Source organism: Benincasa hispida, unplaced genomic scaffold (assembly GCF_027475165.1).
Source record: "Benincasa hispida cultivar pf3 unplaced genomic scaffold, pf3_genome.v1.1 HicScf1027, whole genome shotgun sequence".
NCBI lineage: Eukaryota > Viridiplantae > Streptophyta > Magnoliopsida > Cucurbitales > Cucurbitaceae > Benincasa > Benincasa hispida.
In genome coordinates, this window is record NW_028325331.1 from 92,501 (window position 1) to 113,004 (window position 20,504).

Consider the following 20,504-nt stretch of genomic DNA (forward strand, 5'->3'; position numbering starts at 1 on the left):
ATCACACAGATATAGAAGTCTGTTTTTCAAATTAGAAAGATCTTTAACTGAAAGCAATGAGTACTCATTTTGATTCAGTTTGTAGTTTTGATCTAACAATCTAAAAAACATCTCCAACTCACTGATCATTCCGTTCATTTCACATCTGAATACGCAAACATTTTCATTTCCTTTCGTTGAGTTGCGCTATGTTACTTAAGAGGTCGGCTACAATTCTCCTACTTATTCCATTCTCCTGTGGCATCTCTTGCTTTAGCTTAGTGCTTGTCTTGAAAAAGTGCTAAAGCTAGCGCTTATTTTATTTAGTTGGAGAATACAGGACTTAGAGCAGGCGTCGCGCTCAAGTCGAGACTCTTATATGTCAATAGAGAAAGCAGATTCTGTTTCCCTTTATGAGTACCTATCCCTTACGGGTTCGAAACTTGCTCCTTCCTGAGTTTTTGGCAACAATTCTCTATTACATAGCTCTTCTTCTGATTCTCTGTATGGAAACTTGCTTCCCCGCGGGGTTTGAGCTAACCGTGCCACTAGCCTTTACACAGCTGATTAGCCTCGAGTCAGGCCTCAGATCGGAAGTGCTTTCGCTCTCAACTCTTGTTTCTTATGCCCGAAAACTAGAATCTCTCTGGTTCCATAGAATAATGAAAACCACTCTTTCCTTCCTTCCTAGAATAGTCCGCTTGTCATTGACTTCCATAAAAGAAGAAGAAATCGTATAGAACTCATATAACTAAGATAGAGGAAGACGTCTAAAGAAAAGAAAGACATTCAGTTGATGTACGGGGTCAAACCCTTCTATGGGAACATTCGCCTACCGCATTCCGGCCGGGGGGCCTTCAATTGGTCCTGAAAGCTAGCCAGGATTGATTATTCTATTCCAACTTGATTGCCAAATCCAAATGAAATTAATACACTTGCATTGAGTGATCCATCTGACCCGAACTTAAGACAGCTGTATAGTAGTCTGTTTTCATCATCTATATGTAATAAAGAATTTCACAATGAAAAGAAAATACATATAGATCCTAACATCGGGCTAACGGTTTATCGTAAGGCTTTCCTGTTCGAGCAGACATAGGAAGAGTTAAGCATAGTATAGTAACTTCCGGAATGAATAGCTAAGTCTCATATCTTCTTCTAGTGAGTGAAAGCAAGTGACATACATAGTGACTGTCCAATGGTAAGCGGGAATCTATATCAAAGCTCGAATACTAGACTAATGAGATAGAAGAAATGAATATCTAAGAAGATTCAAACTAGTCAATATCATAGAGTAGAAGAGTCAGTTGTAGTTGTTGTATCATATGAAATTCAGAGTGGTTGTTCTATTAGATAGTGGATCTCATAAGGTGGATATGGAAATGAAATGGATCGAGGTCTTATGAATCGTGCTTCATAAGTTTGATTTATTTATAGAATAGGAAGAGGAAGAGACTGAAAGGTTCTAGAATATACTCTAGAAGGTTATCTAATACACTCGACTAAAGGGAGAGGATCGGAATGGGAGCTCGAGAAGTAAGTGCCTTGCTCAATGCTTTTCTTCTTATCTGTAGCCCGAAGTTGATGCTGCTTTAGCTGAGTAGCTCTACTCCTGCTATCTAGCTTTGAACCCGGAAGTAGTATCTCAAGCAGAGTTTTTTTTATATCCTAATGGATCTTTTTGAATGAAAGTCAAGCAGGAACTCTTGCCGATGCTGTAGCTCTTGTCGCAGCTCTTATTCTTACTGAGAAAGGCGAAGCTGTAGGCGATGCGGGAATAGCTTCTAACGTTCCCGTTGGAGATGCAAGTATTGTCGTAGCTGCTGTCGAGGGGAGATGCGAGCACTTTTGCCGAAGCAGGAACGGTTGGCGCTGATCTTGTCGAGGCGAGAAAGGACTGAGCTCTTGTAGATGCTGGCAATGGTCAAAATGCACTCCTTCCTTTACTGTAATAGACAAGGCTACAAACAATAGGTGCAAGTGTAAGTGGGAGTGAGTAAATTCACTCTAACGCAGAAGCACTCTTTCCAACCCAAGGCTGGTAAAAAAAAAAGTACACAAGCCTTAAAAGGACTCTTTAGACATATATATGATGTAGCTCTATATAATTTGTCTTTCCATAATATCTACTACACACCTCCCTCTTTTTACATATAAGATTATCTCTTATCTTAAGACAGAAATCATAATACTCTATCTCTATTTTAGCATACTTACCTCCATTTGAGAGTTCTCATTCACTCAATGTACCTTCCACTATATTGAAGATCTTATAAAAGGTGTTTTTCTACTTAATGATAGTTATGTAGAATTTGGTGAACAAAAAAAGATCTTTTTCTTTATCAGCAGCGGTATTCTCTCTTGACTCGAGACTATTTTGAACCCTATGCAATTCTCAATCTCCCTTAGGTTCTGTCACAACGAGTGGATTACTCATTTCTTAATGAAAGAAGAACAAATGCAGCAGGATGCATTCAATGAATTAGTTCGATTTTGGGGCACTTTTTTTGAAGGTTATCAAACCATATATAATGAGAGAGAGTAAGTCTGCTCAGTATAAGGAGAAAGTTTTTGATATATTGAATGATGCAAAATCAAGATTCCCATTATCTGATGAAGAATTATTATCAATGCAGATGGAGATAGAGGATCTGACAATGACATTCGATGAAATCTCAATTTTCAGGACGGTTCCAAACATAATTAAGATGTTAATTACACCTGATGGTATAAATGCAAAGGATTATCTGAAATCATCTTTATCAGACGAGAATGCAATTTCATTACTTAATGAATTTGGTCAATATACGATACGATTGAGGCATTAATAGTACATGTTCTATGTATGATGTTTCATTCCGGTAGTCATAACAATTCTTTAGTTCGTGTTTCATCGTTGATTGAACAACTGGAGTCTAATGTGAGGAAACAAGCATTATTATTGAGAAAACGTAGTCTTCGAACTCTCAAAGTGAAACCAGAGATGTTAGAAGTTCATGATCAGAACGCTTCGTCTACAGATCAAATAAACGTCAAGAAATCGTATTCTATCGGATCCTTGTTAATTACATTCCTGTTGGACAGGAAATTGATCTCATTGACAAATGATTTAGATCAAAATCATGTACTGATGAAAAGGAAAGGTTCATATTTCATTCCGAAGAATCTCTATGCTGTTTGCTGCTTTGATGTATCATTACTTCCGATCAAGTTCAACCTACCTATGGTATGTAAACCATTAGATTGGGGGAGTGTCAAAAAAACATGTAATAAATCATCCCCTCAAAGTCTGTCTGATCTAGCTGGGGGTTACTTAAGTACCCTAACAGGGGATATATATGATCGTTTCCGTCTGTTAAGTTCCAGTAACATTAATAATTTTGATATGGAAATTGGATGTCAAAAAAGTCTGTGTAGAGTTCTGAACAAGCTGCAGGGTCAGCCCTTTCAAATCAACAGTAATTTGTTGACTTATATTATGGAGAATATGGATACCTTAGTTTCAAATGGTTTACTCATGCCTAATATGCTCACTTCAATTCAGATTAATGAAGTTTCAATCTGACTTAGAAAATTCTACTTGATTGATAATCGTATTCAAACTGTATGTAGTTATACCAAGTTGGTACAAACTTTATATAAGTTCATACAGCGTGCTAACACTGAGAAATTGATGCTCAATCTGGCAAAAGCCTACGATGGGTATCAGTTTGATTTGCCAGCCTTTCTGGATTTCCGTGGTAGAATCTACCGCAGTGGTATCTTGCATTTCCATGATCGTGATCTAGCAAGAAGCTTGATAGTCTTTGCGGAGCGGATGAAAGCCACAAAACAATCCGTAGTGAGAAGGATTTCCGCAAAAATGCTAATTGTGCTATAGCGTTCCATTACAAGTCTTTCGAGACCCCTCAAGAGGTTGATCATTGGTTAAATGCCAATGTATTTGGCAAAAGTCAGAAAGATTGACTCGAGTTTTCTCGGGAAGCAAAACACCCCTTTCAGTTCTTATCCGGAGTGTTAACTTCTTCTTATGGGAAGTCTTCATATTTGAATATACCAATTACCCAAGACGCCTCTGCGAGTGCATATCAGATCATAAGTTACTTTTTGTTGGATGAAACTCTGGCTAAGAGAACGAATCTCATTCGTTCTTCGGATGGCAAATCCCAAGATGTTTATTCTTTCATCCTTTTGAAGAGCTCATGGAGTACATGAAAGAAGAACTGAAGAATGATGATAATCTCTCAAATATATATTGTTTGTACACACTTTGATCGTGATCTCGTCAAAGGTATCTTTATGCCTAAGATCTATGGGAAAACATTAATTAGCGTAGCCAGTGATCTAAGATCACATCTCGCTCTTTACATCACACCAGCAGAAAGCTTCATTATTGCGAAAATCTGCTTTCAGTTCTGGAAAACGAAATATGATAGCTTGGAATGCTTGATGCAGTTGATCAAAAATATAGGATGGATTGCATCTGCTTCTGATAGTCCTCTGTTTTTTATGGTATCCCTTATTTTACAACGGTACAGGATTATACGGAAATGGAACCCATAAATATATGGGTTTATGATAAACTCCATAAGAAGAGGCGTCGGGTGACTCTCAGAGTATCTTCTGATAAGAGAGATCGTAGGAAGACAGCAATCTCTACCTTCGTAAACTTCATCCATCAGAGGGATGCCTATATTGCAATGAAAGTCATTGACTTAATGCTTGATCATGGAGCACCCATATACACTGTATACGACAACTTTATAACAACAGCTGCATATAGCGATTTTCTTCCTCAATTTTATAGCGAAGTCTTTAGAGGAATGGGTCCTCCACTGAAAATTCTCAACGAGTTCATCCAAAAGAATGTAGGTGGAAACCTCAGGGAGTACTCAATCAGTAATGTAATCCCATTAGAAATACTTGAGAAATGCTTAAATGAAAAAAGAAATACCATCGGTAATGAAAAGCAATAGTATGAAGGATACTTGGAATGAGAAAATCAATGGTATCCTGACCTCTTACGAGAACTATACTCGTGATATATGCGGTGATTCTAATCCTTCTTGGGAAGCTCATGTTCAGCAGTGGGATAACTTCCAGCGCCAGATTCAGCAAAAGTCTGATGGGTCTGGATTCAATTATTGTGTACATTATGAAAATGATGAGAAAGAAGGATGCAAACAAATGCAAGGACAATGACAGCAAGAAAACAGAACTGTTATTGAATCGCTTGTATCAAAAGATTGAACAAACTTCACATCAGGACCCCCATTCAGGGCTAGTCATAGCATCCCATAACTTCCGCGAACCTTACCCTCTTGTTAACGATATTGACCTTCTTTGTCTAACAACAATGGATCTCTTAATCCAGTTTGCTTACCCATCCTTAGAAGGTTACGGTAAGTTCACAATTCTATTTACAATGAAGCGATCTTACGGGGAGGAGTTTTCATTTACTCTTGGTGAGGCTATCCCCTTAACTACTCAAGATAGTCAGTTAATTCCTATGAAAGAGATCTATGCAAATATATCACGATATATACTGAAATATGCTGAACATTACGACGGGAATTTTATAAAAAGACTGATGATTCGAGTCTATATGGAGGGTAAAAAGAAAGAAAGGAAAGCCTTATCAGAAAAGGAGAGAGAAAGCACTCTTTCAGAAATCATTCAAGGCAAATTGTGCGAGATCAATCCAATAAGAGCAAGAAAGATTGGTAATAGAAAGCATCGTAACAATCCTACCTATATCACTGCGCTGAAAGTATCTAGCACTAAGCTGAAACCATTCATTGTTGCTGATACCGAAACTCTGCTGGTTGATAACGTTCATATGCCTTATGCTGCTGGTCTCTTGATGGTTCGTCCCGGTAAACCTATCAATGATCAGATGATGGATACCTACTTCAGTGAGGACTACACAATCGTCCTGGATTCCTTTGAAGAAAGGAGTACTAAGGTTCTTCGTGACTTGGTATTGAGGATATCAGCGATAGTTAGAAAAGAGAAAGAGATTCTCACAATTTACTTCCACAACTTCTCGCGATTCGATGGAATTTTATTGCTTAAGCACCTAGCATGTCATCACAAGAACTACAAGCTAAAACCACTGATGAGGAACAATATGCTTTACGAGTTAGCAGTCTATAATAACAATAAGAAGATGTTATTCCGCTTTAGAGACTCCTTTCATCTCCTCCCTGGCAAACTGAGCTCACTAGCTACAAATTTATGCCCAGCTCTTGGTTCGAAAGGGTCTATTCAATATGATAAGGTTACACCTGAAAATCTGTCAAGAATGAAAAAAGACTTGTTAGACTATATGAAGCAGGATATCCTGCTGCTTGGAGGTGTAATGCAAAAAGCACAAGAGATATATTGGAAGGAAGCTGTACACTATTGACATAGAAAGCAAGATAACCCTTTCTTCCCTTGCTCTAAGCATCTATCGTATGAAATACTACGATGTATCTAATTGGCCAATCCACATCCCAACCCAAAATGAAGACAACTTTATAAGGCGTGCATACTATGGTGGTCATACAGATACATACATTCCATATGGGGAGAACCTTGACTACTACGATGTGAACTCTCTCTATCCCTTTGTAATGAAGGAATTTCCAATGCCTGGTGGTGTTCCTGTCTGGCATGGTAATCTGGAAGGCATGGACTTAGATAGCATCTTTGGCTTTATTGAGGCATATGTGGTATGTCCGAAGACTCTGAAGAGGCCCTTTCTTCCCTATCGAGACAAGAATGAAACACTCATCTTTCCAACCGGGGAATTTGTTGGAGTCTACTATAGCGAGGAGTTAAAGTATGCAAGAGATCTAGGCTACACTGTTCTCCCAATCTCAGGCTACCTCTTTGAGAGAAAGGAAAGCCCATTCAAGAACTTTGTTAGCTCACTTTTTGAAAGCAGGTTAGAGGCAAGGAGATCTGGTAATGAGTCCTTGTCCTATGTGTACAAGATCCTTATGAATTCGTTATACGGTCGATTTGGCATTAACCCTAAAAGCACCACAACCGAGGTCTGCGATTCAAGTCGATACAAAGATTTAATCAGAAATAGTGAGTTGATATTCGCTGATATGCTTTGCGATAACTACTACATTGTTGCCTACCATAGCAATACCGGGACAAACGAAGATTATTGGAACCCACCGAGGAACTCAGCTGTCCAACTATCAGCTGCTGTCACGGCTGCTGCTAGGATCTATATGTACCCTTATATTTCAAGAGAGGACTGCTACTACACGGACACAGACTCAGTTGTGCTTGGTAAGCCACTACCGGAAGATGTGATTTCTTCTTCAGTCTTAGGGAAGTTTAAGCTAGAGGACAGAATCATGAAAGGATACTTTTTAGCACCGAAATCCTATTACTACACTACAAAAGATGGAACCGATGTACTCAAGTTCAAGGGACCAGCGAAAAACATGGTCCAACCTGAATGGTTTGAGTCACAGTACGCGGAGCCATCTCGTACACAACAGGTCCCTGTGGAATCCAACTTCCGGATTGATTGGCACACACTTAACATCAGAAAGAAAGAGACATTGGTCAGGCTTGGGATTAAGCCGGAGACCAAGAGGATACCAGTATATCAACAAGATGTCTGGGTCGATACTAATCCAATTGATATCTTTGACTTGTCTTGCATAGATTACATTGGAAAACGAATAATCAAATCACAACAGATTCAAAATCTCAATTTACTGACTCTTAATCAAACAAAGTTTAATGGAGAAATTCTCTCAGCTGAAAAAAGAGAGGAGAATACTGAGAAAAGTCAGCTCACTTCTGATGTCGATACTAGTCTGAGTGTTGACAGAACGCTATTAGATAAAGAAGAACTCAGAGAGGTAACTAACCCAAGATTAGAATCAGACGAGAAAATACCAAATACTGACGAGAAGGTAGCTACTAGTAAGACTGAACTGATGAAGAATGTGTTCAAAGATGATCATGATCCACCCTAAAGAAAAGAAAAGCTTTCTCGGCGATGACTTACATTCTTTTGAAAGAAAAGATACCAACAATACCTCAAAACCACCGTCTCATCACTTAGACAGCTGCCTCATCGCTATACTACCTTCAATTCATAACTACATTGTCTAGAGGTCCTTTTATGCATTGGTTCTGTTAGGTTCTTAGTAGCAGTCGGCGACTTTACTTCACATAGTCCTTGTTTCACTCGTTTCTCTGACCAACGGGTCCTCGAACCAACCCGTCCTCCCTTTCCTCTCGAACTATGTAAAATACATACATTCCATTAAATACGTCGATAAGAAATCCGCGTAAGAGCCGGATTGCACTCCATAGATCATTAAATCCTCCAATATGAAGAGTAAATTGGAGGGGCTTACGTCATCCACCAGGGAAAACGTGACGATCTCATAGAATGAGGAGGCGCAGGGAGGCAAGGCCATAAAGTCAGTTCAGTTGGAAGCCTAAGCCAAGAAGGTACGAACGAAGTGACGGGCCCTTTTAGAGTTTTAGAGATAGGGTAGGGGGGCGGCTTGATTGTGATAGTAATTTCGAACATCTCTCCTTTTCTCTTAGCGTGCACAGTTTGCTTGCATGCCGCTTTAGGCACATCTCTCTTTCTTAGTTTCACGCTGGCCTAAGTCAGTCTTTTAGTAAGCGTATAGTTGCAGCTATTTAGTGTATAAGCAATTCTTTAGTGGACGCACCGAAAGGGCGGGATAAGACAAGGCGGTGGAGGTTGGTTGAAGATGATGTTACGCGGCGTTCAGAACCAGCCTTGAAGTGAATGAATTTGAAAGAACGAAGAAGTAAGGAAATGAGACGACTCTTTCTTTCACTATATCATAAACGGATCTTCCCCTCCACACCAATCACGAGTTTTTCTCCATTCCTCTCGTATATCGTCGTAACGCCCTTAATGCTAGGTTTTGAAAAAGACTTTTCATGTCATTCCCATTTAGGTCCGATTCGGATCCCTCCGTTGTTTCCTTTTCCTCCCGCACCTTTTCCTCGAAATGAGAAAGAAGATGGTACACTCGAATTGTATTATTTAAGTGCTTATTGCTTGCCAAAGATCCTACTTCTACAATTGGTAGGTCACCGGGTTATTCAAATAAGTTGTGTTTTCTGTGGTTTTCCCATGTTAAAACTTCCGTACCAATTCGGTCGATCCGGAATGGATCGGTTAAACATTCTATTAGGGAGCCTGGTCTTGACTCTTCTGTGTGGTATTCATTCTCGTTCGGCTCTTGGAATCACATCCAGCCGTGGTTGGAACAGCTCGCAAAATCCAACCACTTCACCTACTTCATTGCCCCCAACCGTTTCTCGTACCTCTATTGAAACAGAATGGTTTCATGTTCCTTCATCGATTGGTTATTCCTCCCCGTTCGTATCTCTTTTTCCAATTTCGGTCTCGATTAGTTTACAAGATTGAATGGCTAATTTTCCTCCGGACCCTCGATTCGATTGTTTTCCAAGAATGTTGAGCCGGGTATGTAAGCCGTGTATCTGGGAGGAAGTGAAAAGAAGGGCTTTCGCTTTTTTGCACCCTGTTTTGGTCTTGCAGCTATTGAAATGAAATAATAATCTCTTTTTTGTCCCACCGAATAAAGATTGAATATATGTCCAATCTCTAGTGGTGGTGAAACCAACCAAGATGTATGTCGTCCGACCCGACCTCAGACTCTTTCTTCCCGACCTATTTGACCCTCTGGCCGCTGTTATTTAGGTGGTATCCCGAGATCGAATTCCTCCCGGGAACACACGAAAGAAAGATATGAACTGGGTAAATAGAAATGGAAAAGAGATGTTTCCAATTCATTCAAATCCGAAGCTTTTTCTACATCCATATGATCTACTAAAGTCGATCGGTATTGCCCATATAATGAAAGCAGATCTTGGTCCATAGAGTCCCAAGAAGGTAAGAACTCCAACCTGTCCGATGCTTCTTCGGCCAAATACAATATACAAGTGGGACCTGCACTATGAGCAAGCTGTGCGAAAAACCGCTTCTTTTTTCCGGTTTCGCAACAACTTGGGCGAAATGGGGTTCTACCGGGAAACCATGGATTTTTTAGTTTTCGCCATTGGTTACTGGTCGAGCCACTGGAATGGAATGAGATAAGAATCTCTGGAGATCTTTCCTCTCCACTTACTCGTAACAGGCTTTCCCTCTGTAGAAGACTTCTTCCGAATGGCATAATTGTCCGATTTATTCCTCGATCTTCAAAGAAGACTGACTTCTCCTACTCCTCCTTCTCCTTTAGGATAGGATCGTCGTTGGTCCTTCCTTCTTTCACTAATGATCTAATGAGATCACCATTTTCTAGTCGTGCGCCCTCGCGAAGCGGATTCGGTTCCATCCTATACAAAACTACGTGTATCTCGACCCGGCCAAAAAACGCAATTTCGACTCATCAAGATTCAATCCAGCCACAGGTTCCCCTACGGCTACCTTGTTACGAACGAGCTACCAAGTTCACACTTTACCCCACCCTAAACGAGCATTTTCGGGGACTAGCTCTCCTTAACTGTTCGACCCTATGACCTATTTGATTTTACCCCATTTTTTTCGTTACTCGTTACCAAGTATTTCCCTTATATAGGCGGAGGTTGGCCCATGTCTTCGGAGATCGTTTAAAAGTTCACTTAAAAAAGTGAGCTCCTTACCGTCTCTTTCCACGGGGATAGGGTGGGTGTCCAGCTCGTTCAGCTTCTCGTCAAAGAAGTCGAGAAGGCATTCTTGAGGATTGTAGGGGGCTTTTTCCGCCAAGGCGGGATGCTCAGTAAGCACTCTTTGAAAAAGAGTGTAACATGAGTGTTTTAGCTCCCGGATCTGGAGATCCCTATTCTCGAATGATCTCATTCGAGAATAGTCGCTTTGAGAGGAGCAAGATAAGAGGTCGTTTTTTACTTCTCTCCAGTATGCGCCTTTCTCCTTACCCAGAAGAAAAATGGAGTCAGCATTTTCCAATGTTAAGACTCTATTCCTCATGGAAGACTCCAAAGCTAGATTTGGAGTAACGGGCCAAGGCTCCAACAGGACCTGGAGCCCGAAGGAATCTTCCGATGAGGAGTTCGCTGGGCTCTCATAAGGAACCCCCTCCAATACACCAAAAATCAGAATTTGCAAAAAAGAAAGACCAAACAAAGAAACAAAGTAGATGCGTAGATAGTAGTAAAAGAGGGAGGTGAAACAAAGAAGGGAGATATACATCAAACATACAACTCGAGAGCCATATCTTCTATTTCAATTCAAAGAATATTGACGAAAAAGAAGAATCAGGCTCAAAAAAAGGATTCCAAAAAGTACGAGATTTCGACCAGTCGCTATTCTATCGATTCCTTCTGATCCTAGAAAACGTCCGAAAAAACCTGCTACGGAACTACCGAGCAGGGGCAAAAATACGATAAGTAGATACATCATTTCGAGTGTGATCAGACAACAAAAAATCAGACAATGACAGAGCGGCCTGTGATAGATTGATCGACGTCCGAAGAACGCTCGACCGAAGGAATGAGTCACAAACAATTGAAAAGAAATAGCAACTATTTAATTAACTACGGAGTACAGACAGATTGAACGGAACATTGAATTGATTTTATTCTATAACAACTTTAGTTACAGTCCGCTCTAGAAAGTCACTGATAGCTTCTTCTCGCGATGAGACAGAGTACACTGATATCGATGAGAGGTATAGAATTACAGACAGAGTGAGATGTAGAACCTGTACTAGATTGAAAGAATCAATGGCAATAGAATTCCTGCTCAGGTTAAATGTAACTCTAAGGCACTTGTTGATGCGCTACTACTATCAGTTCTACTTTAGCAGTTAGGATTTATTTGACTTAGCAGCCTTAGCTTTAGACTAGCCCTTCTGGAAAGAGATTCAATAGCACCGGTCAAAGAGCTAGCAATGACTTTCTTCCCACCCGGAGTGATGGTTAGGCCACGGCCAAGAGAACCCTTCAGATACCGTAAGATGCGTTTTACAGCCTGGAGATGTACGATGGTGAAAGCGTGCATGAACTGACAAACTTGATTGAAAGCATAGCGGATGTCAGGTCTGGTGAGAGTGAGGTACTGAAGGGCGCCAACAATGCTACGAGATTCTGTTGCATCAGAGAGAGGAGCACCATCGTATGCAGAGAGCTTTGAGCCAGACGCAAGGTGTGTGCCGCTGTTTTCTTTCCTATATTTTCCACTTTGCAGGTAAGAACTATCGGCAGACGAAAGAGAACTTATTTAGACGAAAAGTGTGCCGGTGCCATTACCCCAAAAAACCCTACATTAGCTGTTCGGGTGGAATCAGACATAAACCAAGTCCAAGAAGACCGAGGAGGCCTTGGGGGGAAGGTAGCGCACTAATTCGATTCTCCTTTCCTGCTACTAGGGAAGCGCGTGCTACTGCTACTACTTTTGCACCTGCTTCTCCTATTATAGTGGAATGAACTCCTACGCCTGGAACTCCTCTTTACCGCGCATTTCTTCCTCTTCTGCAAGAGTCATGTTCACTGCTCCTGCACCTCTAACTTCAACAGGAACTTCCGCATCTCTATTCGCATCTTCCTCATAATCATGATGTGAGATAGAGAAAACCATTTATGAAATCATCAGGGTAATGATCCATCAACCTGCTAGTTCTTTTTATGAGGCACAAACGGGAGAATTTATCCTGGAAGCGGAAGAACTACTGAAGCTGCGCGAAACCATCACAAGGGTTTATGTACAAAGAACAGGCAAACCCTTATGGGTTGTATCCGAAGACATGGAAAGGGATGTTTTTATGTCAGCAACAGAAGCCCAAGCTCATGGAATTGTTGATCTTGTAGCGGTTGAATAAAAAATAGCAGGGATGGCGGCAGAGCTATAGTAAAAGAAGCCGCGGGAAGCAAAGGCACCAATAAATAGCTACATGGGTCGCATAGAAGCTTTAAGAGATAGGGGGCCATCCACCGAAGATGGCAGCGGGAAAGACGGGAGCACGAACGAGGTAACTTATGCTTTTTTTTGCTTTCATTAGCAGGGCATATTAAGAATGCTTATACAGGGCAACTATAGGGATTATAGAGAATGAGAGGGGCTCACTTGACCAGACGAGCATTGTTCGTCGTGCTAGTTCCACTACTCCAGTTCCAGTGTGATCTACGCCTGTTAGACTGCCGGGCTGTAATGGATTGGACTATGAATACTTCTTTCCCTAGAAAGAAGGATATCGTATCGGGTTGGACCCGCTCTCTTCAGGTGTTTGCAATTCCTGTGGGAACCGCACCACTTGAAGCCTTTGTATCCACATAATGAGAAGCCCTCTTTTAGTAAAGCTTCTCTTCATCGGCGACTTTCGCGAATGCCTTCTATCGACAAAGAATCCCCTGAGTTAGCAGCCTGCCTGCCCCACTTATCTAGCCGGTGTTTGCTAGGTTTATTGAGCTACCTCACTACTGCTTTCACTGGAAGCGGCTTAGCTTGTGTTATGCGTAAGACATCTAGATTGGCTTGGCAGGGTAAGAGCTGCCCTTGACTCTATTCCTTCCTACCTGCTAGAGACGGCTCAAAGAACAAAACAAGACGGAGGAACGGAATGAGACTTAAGAGAAGAGGAGTCAAGCAAGCAACCGTAGGCCTTAGATGATGAGTCTAGCTTAAAGTGAAAGTCGTACTACACTAGGCAGGCAGTTCAAACAGTGGCTGACAGTCGTAGTTGTCGGAGTGAAGGCTGTATCCGCTCGAAGGCTTTCGGGTTGATATTGTATTGGGCAGGCTTGACTGTCATGGTATGTGTATTGGCTTCGAAACTAGACATAAGAGCCTGCTGTGCACCTCCTCGCTTCCGGTTCAAAGAACTCCGGATTGAAAAAGGGCGGATGCTATATCGCATTTGGCTTTGATTGACCCAGCTCTGGTCCTTCTTTTTTTTGCCAGCCAGCCTCCACTCTTTGTCGATGCTCATTTTATAGAGTGACGCCGGACAATTAGATCTTGCCTTATCGCCTGAAGAAGCCTACGGTACGGGAAAAATAAACAAACCCAACGGATTCAGACTCTTTTTCTCTTTTCCGATCCTTTCTTGACTGGTGGTGAACCCTCCTCTCTTCTTTCTGGGTCCGCCCGTACCAGCTAACTCCCTTTCCTCCTAAAGGGTCAAAAGGGCCTACCCGTGCATTTTGCTGACTCTCTATTGACTGCCCCCCTAAAAAGAAGAGAATTGTCCAGTCCTGGCGAGGAATAGGCCTTTATCCAGATGAGAGATTGAAGAAGAAAGCGATGTGTGCCCCGCCTTTCCTCGAAAGGTGGTTTCAACGGGCTTTCATGAATCTCATTTGCGAAGTAGAGCCCAGCCATTAAAGGTGCGGAGCCTAAAGAAGGAAGTGGGTAGGGGTCAAATTTCCTCTAAACGAGAGTCAGCCGAAAATGAGGGCATTCGTTCATCCTTCAGTTCAAAAGCGCCAACAGGATTGGCTACGACAAACGTAAACCATTTCTTTCTTTTCTTACTTCCAAACTTTGAACGTTGTCTAATCAAATCCCAAGTCTACCCGGGGTGGAATTTTTCATTGTCGGCCTGAAGGACGAGAGTTGGGGAGGAGTACTGCTGCTTAGGCCCACCACCTTCATGCAAGCATTTGAGCTTGCGCGCAATTAAAGGAGGATAACTTTTCTTTGATAAGGATAGAATCTAGTCATACTAATCCAAAAAAGGGTCAATGGGTTCCGGGGCTAAAGGGGGTGTTATGCCAACGAAGAGGTTCACCATTTGAAATGATGGAGAGAAGGAAAAAGGGTCTTTGCTTTAATTGTGAGAAAAGATTCACTCTATAATATCGATGCAAGGCTAAGTTAGCCATCCTAAAGGGGTTCGAGGATGAAGAAATAAAAGTAGCAGAAAACGTTACTGATGAGGATGAGCCCTATCATAGTCCGACCTGTCCGTACATATTGTGGGTGGAATCCAAGGGTCCAAAACGATGCAGATCTTGAGGCCAAAGCTTGACTAATAAGGGCTCGACCAGCATGGGTTTTTATCGACTCTGGGGCTATGCACATTTCTCAGCCTGGTATTAGCATAAATGGGGGGGGGATGTCGAGTGGATCCAGACAAAAAATTCATGGTGATGGTCGTCCATCAGATAATATTCAGAAGGGACTAAGAAAGAGCCCTGAGAAAATGCAAACGCCATCCTTCGAATACTATCTGTTTCCTTCCGGCTGGGGAAAACCTTACCTTTACATAGCGGTGCCCTTTAGTTGCATGTTCAACCTAGGCAAGACCCTACTTGCTTGCTGGTTTATCCATCATCCAATCCATAACAAATCGGGTGAAAGCCTGATACTTCTCACCTACTCAAATGAGATTGAAAACTACCATTCCGTCGAATCGGAAAAGTTTCGAAGAGCGCGGAAGGTCAGTTCAGTTCGGTGGTAAGATCTGAAGGGGAGATTCACGGGTCACTTCGGAGGGTGGGGAAGGAAAAGCTGGTGCGGCGCCTTTTCGGACTTTTCTAGTAACTCTTCAGACAAGTTATCCATTCTCGTTGTCTACTCTTAACTGAGATAACTGAGAACCTTTCCTCAAACAAACGATTGGAACAAGAACCTATTCTTGTCTCGTATCATCCATGGCGAATGGGATTCTCGTATATAAGATCACGGCTGCATTTAGGAGCGATCCGCCCCTCCTTCAACAAGCCGGTGGTGTAGGCGAGGTTCCTTGTAGCATGCAGCAACTAGTTGTAAGAAAGAGGGGGGGAGGAGAAAGATATATAGAAAGTGTGCCGCGAGGGTGGTTGTAAATCACTCGGTAGTCAGTCTTTACTTAACTCGGCCCAAGCAATGCCCAAAGACTCCCATGCCTTTCTTGGTTGGACCAACCCGCAATTTCCGACAAGTCTTTCTTCATTTTTCGAGCAAGAAGCGGAACTACACTACAGGGATGAAATGAAAAGTGTTTCTTACGATTACGCCCAACAGCCCACTTGAGCAATTTGCCATTCTCCCATTGATTCCTATGAATATAGGAAACTTTTATTTCTCATTCACAAATCCATCTTTGTTTATGCTGCTAACTCTCAGTTTGGTCCTACTTCTGGTTCATTTTGTTACTAAAAACGGAGGAGGAAACTCAGTACCAAATGCTTGGCAATCCTTGGTAGAGCTTATTTATGATTTCGTGCCGAACCTGGTAAACGAACAAATAGGTGGTCTTTCCGGAAATGTTAAACAAAAGTTTTTCCCTCGCATCTCGGTCACTTTTACTTTTTCGTTATTTCGTAATCCCCAGGGTATGATACCTTATAGCTTCACAGTTACAAGTCATTTTCTCATTACTTTGGGTCTCTCATTTTCTCTTTTTATTGGTATTACTATAGTGGGATTTCAAAGAAATGGGCTTCATTTTTTAAGTTTCTCATTACCCGCAGGAGTCCCACTGCCATTAGCACCTTTTTTAGTACTCCTTGAGCTAATCCCTCATTGTTTTCGCGCATTAAGCTCAGGAATACGTTTATTTGCTAATATGATGGCCGGTCATAGTTCAGTAAAGATTTTAAGTGGGTCCGCTTGGACTATGCTATGTATGAATAATATTTTCTATTTCATAGGAGATCCTGGTCCTTTATTTATAGTTCTTGCATTAACCGGTTTGGAATTAGGTGTAGCTATATCACAAGCTCATGTTTCTACGATCTCAATCTGTATTTACTTGAATGATGCTACAAATCTCCATCAAAATGGTTATTTATTTATAATTGAACAAAAGCGAGGTTCGAAGACGCTCGACCGAGTTTACGAGGGAGAGGAACATTGAGTAGCTCGACTGAAAGGAGAGGGTGCAGGAAAAAATAGAAAATGAAGTGCTAGGGGAAAGAATTTTCTCCTTTGAAACTCGTACTCATAGAAAAAGGAAAGGATGACAACCTTATGGAAGACTTTTTTCCGTTCATGGAACATCCGGAATTGCCAAATCTCTCTTTCGCGCTCGAGAGAGAACCCGAAGATAGACTTGTTCTTATGGCTCTCGAAGCGATCTTGAATGAGAAACTCCATTCTGTTTTTCTTCCTTGTTCTTTTGCGTACCGAAAGAATAAGAATATACGAGATTTTGACGCTAAAGTCGTTGGATGGGGTCAGGTGAGCAGCCTTTGACTTTTTTCTTCTGCGTCTACGATTAGGATTTCTCAATCTCGTCTATTATCAAAACGTCGAAAGTCAAATTAACGATTCCTCGATTGTGCGACTTCTTTCTTCCTTTCTTCAGGTATCTATCATAGACAACAAAGGCACAAATTTGACAGGAATACCTGCACCCGTAGCTCCCATCATCACACCCATCTTATATAATTTCTTTCTGATCGAGCATTTCGGGTGAGTTTTCCCCAATTCACACACGCTCGTTATTCTCATTTCGTCTTCGTGCCCATCTTTTTAGGACAGGACAAAGATTTTGCGCCGAGAAGGTTTTTAGAACTTTTGGCCGAGCTCGAGCTCAGTGGAACTCTAATGTGCATAGTGCCCGGTGGAGGACCTGTGGACTGTCTTGGAGGTATGATTTTTGTCACCGCGGAAGGGAATATCCAATTCGTGGAAAAAGAGGACTTGGATAGCAAGTCTTTTTTAAAAAGCTAGTTATACTATTATTATGGTGCCCCTTTTGATGGAATTATTGACCAGTAATTGTAATATGCCTATTCTTTCTGACGAAATGCTATTGATTTGAGGTTGTTATATTGCCTCGAACGGTGCGCTAATCCTTTGAATCCGGTACCAACGGGTATCATCCCTCCTAGAACAACGTTCTCTTTCAGACCTTTCAACCAGGAGAGCGGCTTTTGCTAAAACTCGAGCTGTTTCTTGAAAACTTGCTTCGGATATGCAAAAATGAGTATTTAGAGATGCTTTCGTTATTCCCAATAATATGGCGCTCGGTAACAGATCGCTTCTTCCAAAGCACCCCGTTCGTTCCGCTCGCAACAATCCAATTAGTTCTCCAGGTGAAAAAACATTAGACATTCCATCTTCTGAAACCAACACTTTTGATGTTATTTGACGTACAAGAATTTATATATGTCTATTATGGATCTCCACCCCCTGGGATCGAGAACCCTTTTGGATCTTATTAACCAAAGAAATAAGGCTTTGCACTATAGTTAGTTCAGCACCAATCAAAAATCCCCAAGGAATTCCAAGAATTCTTGTTATACGCTCGTTCCAACCCTCAACTCTCTTTTCTAGGCTCATCGATATTGAATCAATCGAACGCACTTCTAACACTTGTTCCACTTTTGGAAGACCCTGCGTTATATCACCAGATCGTGATTTTTCATATATCAATGTTCTCTCCTTCGTAAAGGATTTTTCCATAATGGCGAGGGCCAACTATTAGAATATTAGTAAATGCTCCGGAAGTGGCCAAAGAAGGCTTTGCTGATCTTATTACTACTACATCCACTTGAACAATTCGAATTTGACTCGATTTTAGGTGTGGTCTTTCTTTGGCTATACATACATTTTCACAAAGAAACTGTCCAAGGCTAATTCTTGTGGGTCTTTCATCACAATAACTATGATGATAATTATGATGGAGAAAATGCCAATTCAAATTGAATGTATTCAAAACGATGTTACTGCATGGATCGGAATTCGAAATTCCCCCGTTTTCATCCAAACAATAATATTGTTTGGAAATTGACATAATAGGAATGAATATTTCGTTACCGAGATTTGATTATGAGTTATTAACTGAGAAAATGAACAAAAATTCGCAATTTGAGGAGACCCTAAAGGTCCTAACGAATTCCTAAGCCTACAGAAGCTCGTGATCTTTTGAAATTGATTCTTTTCCATCGGGATCCGCTGACAAAATTCGAAAAGATTGGCGTTCTTTATTCCTATTCAACAACGTACGAATAGTTCCTTGATTTTGACTAAGGGATTGTTGAACCCTTGCCTTGGAATAAATAGAATAAAATGGATTGATATTGGTGCGATCTGACTCATTATTAGAGATCAATCCTGAACCTGACGGATCGTTCCTTTTTCTGATATACGAAATATGATCGATTTTGTTTGCTAGTGTGAAGAAAAAGAAAGAAAAGCGCTTCCGGCCCAGGGATGTCCCCACACAGAGAGTTTGCCCCCCCGGGTATGTTTGCCATATATCGGGGTGGAAGATGGAATCGGGGCGGTTGGCTGCGGAGCCTGATGCAAGCCTTCCCCAGGCGGAATTCATATTTCAGTAGAACCCGGGAGAGCTTTGACTATTCAAAATTCACTGTTCTGGGGTGTTGGTCGAGATAGGTTGGGTAGGGCCCCAAAGGTAGTTGCCCCATCTCTCTTCCACCCTTTCCCGTGATATAGAGTCCCGCACAATTCCGAAGGGAATTGATTGTTTATTCAAAAAAATGCTGAATTGTCAGCTAGCTCTTCCCGTTTCCCGGCTCACTCATTATGCAAGCAAGCAGCGGTTCAACGCTACACCGCTTTTGCATCAATTCCTTCCCAGTTTCGGGTCTCACTCCCACCTATTCCTACCGTCGAACGATAGAGAGCATATAGTTCTTTGTTCATCCCTAAACCATATGGTTTCTTACTTTACTGAATTAGCTCACGCGAAAAAATCGGTCGCTTCATGCATGTTCCAGATTGTGGCTACGACTTTCTCCCCTGGCACCTCAACCGCTAATGCAAGCATCCATCTAGTTCCATTCTATACCCTGCCCTCCCCTTCGTATCTATTGATCGCTATCCATTTTCCTTGCATCCATCCCGGGAGCGGAGCTATACCGAAAAAGATTTCAAATTGATATCAGTCTTCTATGTTCTCACCCTCCCTGTTCCCCAGCAACTTCAAGGCAACCAAAGGGGACGTAGGGGGAGATGGAACAACGTCCAAGCTGTGACAACCCAGCAGCAACAACCTGCTTCTCAGCAAAGAAAGTTCCACTCCCAAACCTACCAGCAATCTCAAGTTCAGAGTAAACCATCTCCACAGCAAGACTCCTGTGCTCCACTCCAATTAGGGCAAAAAAATCGTGCGTCAATTCAAAACCCGGAAAAAGGTTTTATAAGATTCAAAAGGTCCGTTGAGCGCCTCATGGCTATGTCATAATAGATCCGAACACTTGCCCCGGATCAACTTCCAGATCATAATTGCTCTAGTGAATAACTAAATAAAAAAAAATAAATAAATAGATGGGGAAAATCTCTCATAGGTTCACTAATTACTTAACTGTTGGCGGGTCTCTTTGTATGTGTTGTCCGGAAAGAGGAGGACTCAATGATTATTCGTTCGCCGGAACCAGAAGTCAAAATTTTGGTAGATAGGGATCCCATAAAAACTTCTTTCGAGGAATGGGCCAGACCGGGTCATTTCTCGAGAACAATAGCTAAGGGTCCTGATACTACCACTTGGATCTGGAACCTTCATGCTGATTCTCACGATTTCGATAGCCATACTAGTGATTTGGAGGAGATCTCTCGAAAAGTATTTAGTGCCCATTTCGGCCAACTCTCCATCATCTTTCTTTGG

The 20,504-nt window shown here is 41.6% G+C and overlaps 2 protein-coding genes across 2 annotated transcripts; one reads left to right on the forward strand and one right to left on the reverse strand.

Moving 5' to 3' along the window:
• Positions 1-2,510: 2,510 nt before the first annotated feature.
• Positions 2,511-4,955, forward strand: LOC150031651 (uncharacterized). The gene is made up of 4 exons (XM_090308818.1): positions 2,511-2,778; positions 2,862-3,205; positions 3,632-3,817; positions 4,518-4,955. Exons 1-4 carry the CDS (start codon positions 2,511-2,513, stop codon positions 4,953-4,955), a joined length of 1,236 nt encoding a protein of 411 aa, XP_090164944.1.
• A 4,860-nt stretch (positions 4,956-9,815) lies between these two features.
• On the reverse strand, positions 9,816-12,583 carry LOC150031652 (uncharacterized). Its single transcript, XM_090308819.1, has 5 exons — positions 12,441-12,583; positions 11,855-12,200; positions 11,607-11,708; positions 11,356-11,366; positions 9,816-11,225 (listed from the first exon to the last, which is right to left on the reverse strand). Exons 1-5 carry the CDS (start codon positions 12,581-12,583, stop codon positions 10,556-10,558), a joined length of 1,272 nt encoding a protein of 423 aa, XP_090164945.1. The 3' UTR covers positions 9,816-10,555.
• Positions 12,584-20,504: the final 7,921 nt, after the last annotated feature.

Coding starts and splice junctions, on each gene's coding strand:
- LOC150031651 (XM_090308818.1), top strand. CDS start 2,511: ATGAGAGAGAGTAAGTCTGCTCAGTATAAGGAGAAAGTTTTTGATATA. Junction 2,779..2,861: donor TTCATTACTTAATGAATTTG/GTCAATATACGA, acceptor ACAATTCTTTAG/TTCGTGTTTCATCGTTGATT. Junction 3,206..3,631: donor TCAAGTTCAACCTACCTATG/GTATGTAAACCA, acceptor AAGTTCATACAG/CGTGCTAACACTGAGAAATT.
- LOC150031652 (XM_090308819.1), bottom strand. CDS start 12,583: ATGGTTTTCTCTATCTCACATCATGATTATGAGGAAGATGCGAATAGA. Junction 12,201..12,440: donor GGTAAAGAGGAGTTCCAGGC/GTAGGAGTTCAT, acceptor GTCTGCCGATAG/TTCTTACCTGCAAAGTGGAA. Junction 11,709..11,854: donor TTGAATCTCTTTCCAGAAGG/GCTAGTCTAAAG, acceptor AATCTAGTACAG/GTTCTACATCTCACTCTGTC.